We start from the raw sequence: 6,616 nt of genomic DNA, 5'->3' as shown, positions 1-6,616 counted from the left end.
GATGATTTTGTTAATGGGTATTGGGGTACTAAAAGCCCATGATTCCATTTCGAGACTTCATAAAAAATATATAGCTCAATGAATCCCGCACACGAACCCTAATTACAAAAATTGGAAAAGAAGGGTAGAAAAACCTTAAATAAAGAAACTGGGGAATAAGCAAAATAACAACCACAGCCAATGATTGATGCAATTGCTCATTTCATGATACATCAGAATCCACATAGCACAACATGTAGACAATCAGAATTGGAAAATATAATTAAGCAAAGGAAAAGGAAGTGCTTAAAAGTAACACTTTATAACTCAGGAGAAGCGTAATTTTATTCCTTACATGTCATAAATTCACCAAACTTGATAAAGTTGATGACAATTGCTTCCTATAAGCAAAAATGCTTCGTCTCTTTCCTATTCTATTCTCTTTTGCTAAGCTAGCAAAACATCACGCTCTCCGTTTTCAATTTGTGCACGACACAAACCACACAACCACAAACCAAACCAAAAACTAGCGGGTGGTAAACCTTAAACACCCACCCCTGCCACCTAAACTCTCTGCCTTGTCGAATGCTAGGCACAACAAAATCCCTCACAACAAACACAATTCAAATTAACAAGGACCATCCTAAAACAAGCCCTTCATCACTCAACTCCTATACCATATTAAGTTTTCTATTTTATACTTACGTACAGTATTGGGAAAAACTAAAGATGGATTGAATTAAAACTAAACCATTTTGTAAGATATAAAAATTTGTTGTCATGTGTTTAAATGAATTGGTGGCCGTTGAAGGTTTGGCCAAAGGACCAACTTGGGGGTGCAACATTATAAGAGACCACGGTGCGTCCATCGCTGGTGGTAACCTTAAAAGAGAGGCTTTGTCCATTGAGGTAAGCGTTGCTTTGCCAGTTCTGACCCCAGTTTCTTGTCAGAGTTTGCCAATTTGTTCTTGAACCTTTGATGGAAACTCCATGAACATCACCAGCACCTCCAACGTTGGTGACCAGAATTAGGTTGAAGTATGAGTGGCCGTTGATGGTGAATCTGATGCCCCCTCTCTTTTGGCAAGGGACCCTAATAGTTAAAGCAAAAAAAATCAATATTTTGGACAAAAAAGTGTGCAGTCACACTTGGTACATGGAATATATTCCTAGTCACGAATCACTTCAACATGAACGTGGCCAACACGCATACATGGTTTTATATATCAAAAACTCAACAACAAAAGAATCTGACAAACTTGAGAATTCTTTTCAACTCTTTTCTTTTCTGGAAATATGGAAAACCCTATCAGCTTCCCAACTTTAAAAAGTCATTGTTGGATAAGAAAATACTTAATTCTCAGCCTTGTGATAGCAGGAACCAGGAAATTCTATTCTATATACCTGTATTACAATTTATACAATGCATTGCTTATGTATCCAAAAATCCCTTAACCAGAAAAGAGCACTTAGAATTAGGAAACAAAAAGGCTCACATGTAGAGTCTGCACTTCTGCTGAATTTATTTGTAATTGTGTGTAAGTAGAACAGAAGGAAAAGATTCTATGCCATGCTTCAGACATGGTCCAGTCCCTAGATGTGTCAAAATTGACGGTTACCACATTTTGTTTTATTAGGCCTTAGAATGGCTTTCAGCAGACTATTTTTTATAATAAAATTCCAAAATACCCTGCAAACTTAAAACAAATTTAATTATATTTTTATTTTTTTCAAAATTTAAAATGAATCTGATATTAAAAAAAATCAGCCTTTAAAATTTGAAGCATTAATTTTTTCAATTTAACTAAAGACAGGTTTAAGTTATTTTAATTCTTCAAATTCATTCCTTGAAGAGTGCAAATGTCTTTTTTCTTTTTAATTTAAATATTATTAAAATAATGTTTTTAAAATTTAAAAAACCAAAACTAAATTCATCTCAAAATTTCAAAGTCAATAAATAATGAACTAAATTATGCTAAATACCCTAAAGTTTCCTCAAGTTACATAAACAAACTTCATCGTCCTCTTAAAAAAAGTGTGGAAAAAAGACAAAAGAATTAATAAAGGATTATGACATACTACATTAAATAAAAAATCTTTTTAATGAAAATAAAAAAAATGCAAAATTTTAAAATTAAAAAAATTATAAATAATTAAAATATTAATATTTATTGGGTGTACACTTTTGTATTATAAAACTTTAGGAATGATGAGTGTAATTTATGGTAAATAATAAAACATAGTGATTGAGAAGTACCTTCTGTAAGCGATGGGTACTATTCCAGCTCTGTATTGAGCAATTTGTTGGAAGATAGGTTGAGAAAGGTCGAAATGGTGAAGGGGAGGGTTGCACCATCCTCCTGCAGTGTTAGGGAGGGCATTGTTTGGGGGACAGAAATTGGTTGCAGTGACCACAACTGAGCGTGGAAGGCACCACCTTTTGTCATCAACACACTTAATCTCGAAACATGCCCCACAGCTTAAACCATTGTTGAACAAAGCTGTGCTCAAAGCAGCACTGTTTGTTCCATAACCCTGGCTATACAAGTTCCCATACCCACATGCTCCACCTGCACCAACAAATCACACTCAACCATTGTCTCAACCCTAATTAAGAAACTAAAATATAAGAACTTCTTATGGTGAGATATTTCTTCATTATTCAGTTTTGGATGGATCTGTAGAGACTATTTACATCATTTAAGTGGTAATAAATTTACATGGCACTTTATGATTAGAAGATAGTACAAAGTGCTGTGCTGTTATAACTTGAAAAGATAAGGGTGAAAATTTATGACACGTATTATCTATATGCAGAAATGACAAAATGGAATATGTAATTTTGATTTTGTTTCTTGTGATTATAGAGTGAGCATTGTGTGTGTGTGGATGACTAACATAAGTAGAAAGTGTAACTCACCCATAGTGCCAGAAGCATCACCCCCTCCATAAAAGGTTGCATGAGCACTCATCCAACCATAATCAGAAGCAGCAGAGACAGGTGAAGCCAGAGAAAGAAACCCCAGAAAGAGAAGCCCCAAAAGCACCATCTTTTCTAGCGTCCCAAAATATCTGAGTGATAAATAGAGTAAGAACTTGATGGAGTTAGAGAGAGAGTATGAGTGATGAGGAAAATGAAAGGAGCATGGGTAGGATATAAATAGATGTTGGGGGGGAGCAAAGAGGTTCTTTCTTGCTTTAACCAACGTCATGCCAACAAGCTGACACATTTGTGAGGTGTGTGGACCCAAAACCGCCAAGTGTGTACCTATTTTATTTTTTGTGCAGGAACAAGGCACTGTTCTTCACACCACGTGGATTTAAGTTCCTCTTTTCTCACTGTGTTTTGGTATTTTCCTACCCAAAATCAAGTTTTCTAAAACGGGACGCAACATTCAGGTTTATTACGAGTCTCTCGTATTATAATTTTGCTCTTTTCCTGTTCTGTCAAGAGTTTTTTCAGCTTACGGAATAACAAAACTAATCTTATTTGCAGTAATGTAACGATATCAAATATCACAATGAAACTAGTTCTTTTCTTTTGTTGGTATAGTTCCGTTTTACTTGATAACTTAACCTAGTCAATTTTTTACCTTTGTGTCAGAACATAGACCACTTTTTCTAAAATATTCTGGAGTGAATTGAACTAGCCCTTTGAACCTGAAATGAATAATGGAACAAAAGATCCTTCGTTAACGGTTTAAAGTTAAATTACCAGAACCGAGAAAACTGACAATTGTTTTTCTATTGGAAGCAAAAATTATTTTATTAGCCATAGCAACCGAAAGAGCTCTTAAAATATAGAATTTATTAATGCATGAAAGCTGATGAAATATACGTAATCTGCGTTATGATTAAGTAATTACTATAACTGTCATGCATGGATATTTCAGTAGAGTTAGCTATTATAAGAGAACTAAGTAAACCAACAAAAGCATACCTAATATTATATTACGAGTTGCTAATATCATTTTTAATGAAATTTAAAGCTTTATTTTGATAACACTTCTTATCTTTCTCCGTTACTTTTAATCTATGTTTTTTTTATAAGAACTACAAGTTTTCAGAATACAAATAATGTGTTTCTCTTTTTTCAATCTCACATTGTGCCTCATGAATAAAAGACTAACAAATGGGTTAAATTATACTTTTATTTTTTTTCCATACTCTTTAAGGAAAGTTATGTGGTTGGTTATCTTTGTGAGGAAAATGAGTTGATTAGATAAAAAATTATGGGAGAAAAATAAAAAATTAATTTACATCTTAATTTTTTATTAGAGGAACACAATATGAAACAAACAAGTGAAACAGTTTGATTTGGATCCAAATTTTTATTTTATTTAAGTATAATAGTTATAAAATTTCCTAATGTGTAAATTAATTAAATATTAGCACATGAAGACAAAATAGAGATGACCATGAACACCACAAAGGAGATGATGAATTCATCTAGTGGAAAAAGAAGAAAAAAATTAGAAAAGAGTATATCTAATATAAAAGAATAATTAAAATATCTTAAACTTTAGAAACAAATACTAACAACTGAGTATAAGATAATATTTAATAAGAAATTAATTAAGTGTACTATCAAGATAAAACTCAATTTTACTTATAAAAAAACGTATACTTCGTACTTGGTAATGTAAAATTAGATGTCTTGGCAGTGTAAAACTAAAATTTTAATTGGAAAAGAGTGATATATTTCGTACAGTAAGGTTTTCTCTTGGGAGCAAACTAAATTTTATTGGGGCTGTAAACTGATATTTAAAGCAACAATTAATACATTTCACCAAACCTTGCTCCGTCCATAACTATATTCAAAGTTCAAAGGCAATTTATGGTTTCAGCCTTTTTGGTTTCACATTGTGTCAAAGTTTGAATTTCAGACACATTTAATTATTTATGACACACAGAAAATCACAACAACCTCTACAAACTCAATCAATGTTCTAACATGGTGGGTTCGTTGAGTTTGACAAATTACAAAAGAATATTTACGGTTTTTTTCAATGGACATGGTTTATCCATAGGGTAAGGTTTTTTATTCAATCCAATTTGATTCGTTTTAAAGATAAGTAAAATGTAATTAAGGATGATTTTTATTGATAGTTTATCCGAGTTTGATTTCCTTTTTTTTAGTTGTATTCTCTTAATTGAGATTCTAATTAGGCTTGTCTTGAGTAGGGGATCACAATTTCCAATTATTACTTGATTTTGTGTAAAGTGGTAATTCTTAAATATTTTTAAAGTCTTGGTATTGGTTTTAATATTTTCTTAGCAAACATTTATTTGTGAATCTTTGACCCCATAACTAAAAGAGAGATGTGATCTCGATAGCTTCTCATTACAATAAAAATCATTAAATAAAAATTTATTTTAAGATAAAAATAATTAGTCATAATTAAATTATATATTATTTTAGAGATTAAAAACATATTAGTATTTAAAGTAATTTCTATTATTAATAAATAGTTTCTATATTCACATCTAATTAGTTACCAATTTTAACTATAACTAATATAATTTCTCAATTGGTGTTTAATTATTATCTAAAATAGTATGAAATTTAATCAATATAATGACTATTTTTTTTTTATCTTTAAGATTAATTTTTATTTGGTAATTTTCTTGTAATGTGTGATTTTTCATATGGTTTAGGGTTTTGATACAAGCACAACTTCACCGTTCAAAAGTCTTTATACGTGCACACTATTTCAATTAATTCAAAATTTATGCATAAATTGTTAGTACATGAAAAATTTTATTGTGAAAAAATGTTTGAATAAGTGGTGCTCATTAAGCATGACTTTGATTTATGTTAATATATTGTTAAATTTCTTTTTAAAAAAAAGAAAAAGAAAGGTGAAGTGATCAAAAATTATATCGACTTTAGTGTAAAAATAATAAACATAAATCGTGCATAACTATGACAATTTCTATGTCTTGATTTTACACTGAAGTCGTCTTACCCTCTAAACGACTTCAATTTAATTATATTTTAATTTTTAATTTGCATAAATTCAAAGAATCTTACATTCCATCATTTATTATAATTAATTTTAATTTGATAAATATAATTATAACACAAATAATTTTTACTTATACATTTTTCACTACAAGAAAAACTCAATTTATCTATGAAAGGATTTCATATGTAATATGGACAAGGTGTCCGATGAAGAATGATTAAAGAAACTTTAATCATTACACCAGTCAAGTTTTTTTGTTATGTTATAATTATTATTATACTTATTATCACGATTATCAATATTAATATAATTATAATTATAAAATAATATTAATATTACTAATATTATTAAATATTATTAATATTATTAAATATTATTAATATTATTAAATATTATTAAATATTATTAAATATTATTAAATATTATTAAATATTATTAATATTATTAAATATTATTAATATTATTAAATATTATTAAATATTATTAATATTTTTAAATATTATTAATATTTTTAAATATTATTAATATTTTTAAATATTATTAAATATTATTAAATATTATTAATATTTTTAAATATTATTAATATTTTTAAATATTATTAATATTTTTAAATATTATTAATATTTTTAAATATTATTAATATTTTTAAATATTATTAATATTTTTAA

The 6,616-nt window shown here is 28.8% G+C and overlaps 1 protein-coding gene across 1 annotated transcript; it reads right to left on the bottom strand.

The window, feature by feature from the left end:
• Positions 1 to 306: 306 nt before the first annotated feature.
• On the bottom strand, positions 307 to 3,143 carry LOC137821899 (expansin-A15-like). The gene is made up of 3 exons (XM_068626694.1): positions 2,900 to 3,143; positions 2,237 to 2,549; positions 307 to 1,072 (listed from the first exon to the last, which is right to left on the bottom strand). Exons 1-3 carry the CDS (start codon positions 3,027 to 3,029, stop codon positions 766 to 768), a joined length of 750 nt encoding a protein of 249 aa, XP_068482795.1. The 5' UTR covers positions 3,030 to 3,143; the 3' UTR covers positions 307 to 765.
• Positions 3,144 to 6,616: the final 3,473 nt, after the last annotated feature.

The sequence above is a fragment of the Phaseolus vulgaris genome, chromosome 9, assembly GCF_000499845.2.
Source record: "Phaseolus vulgaris cultivar G19833 chromosome 9, P. vulgaris v2.0, whole genome shotgun sequence".
Classification (NCBI taxonomy): Eukaryota; Viridiplantae; Streptophyta; class Magnoliopsida; order Fabales; family Fabaceae; genus Phaseolus; species Phaseolus vulgaris.
Note: the sequence above shows the minus strand (reverse complement) of the source record. Positions and strands in the feature narration are given on the sequence as shown.

Excerpts from the sequence above, each read along its gene's own strand:
- LOC137821899 (XM_068626694.1), bottom strand. The coding sequence starts at position 3,029 with ATGGTGCTTTTGGGGCTTCTCTTTCTGGGGTTTCTTTCTCTGGCTTCA. Across the intron at positions 2,550-2,899 it reads TGATGCTTCTGGCACTATGG|GTGGAGCATGTGGGTATGGG; the intron begins GTGAGTTACACT and ends TTGTTGGTGCAG. Across the intron at positions 1,073-2,236 it reads GTACCCATCGCTTACAGAAG|GGTCCCTTGCCAAAAGAGAG; the intron begins GTACTTCTCAAT and ends TTTAACTATTAG.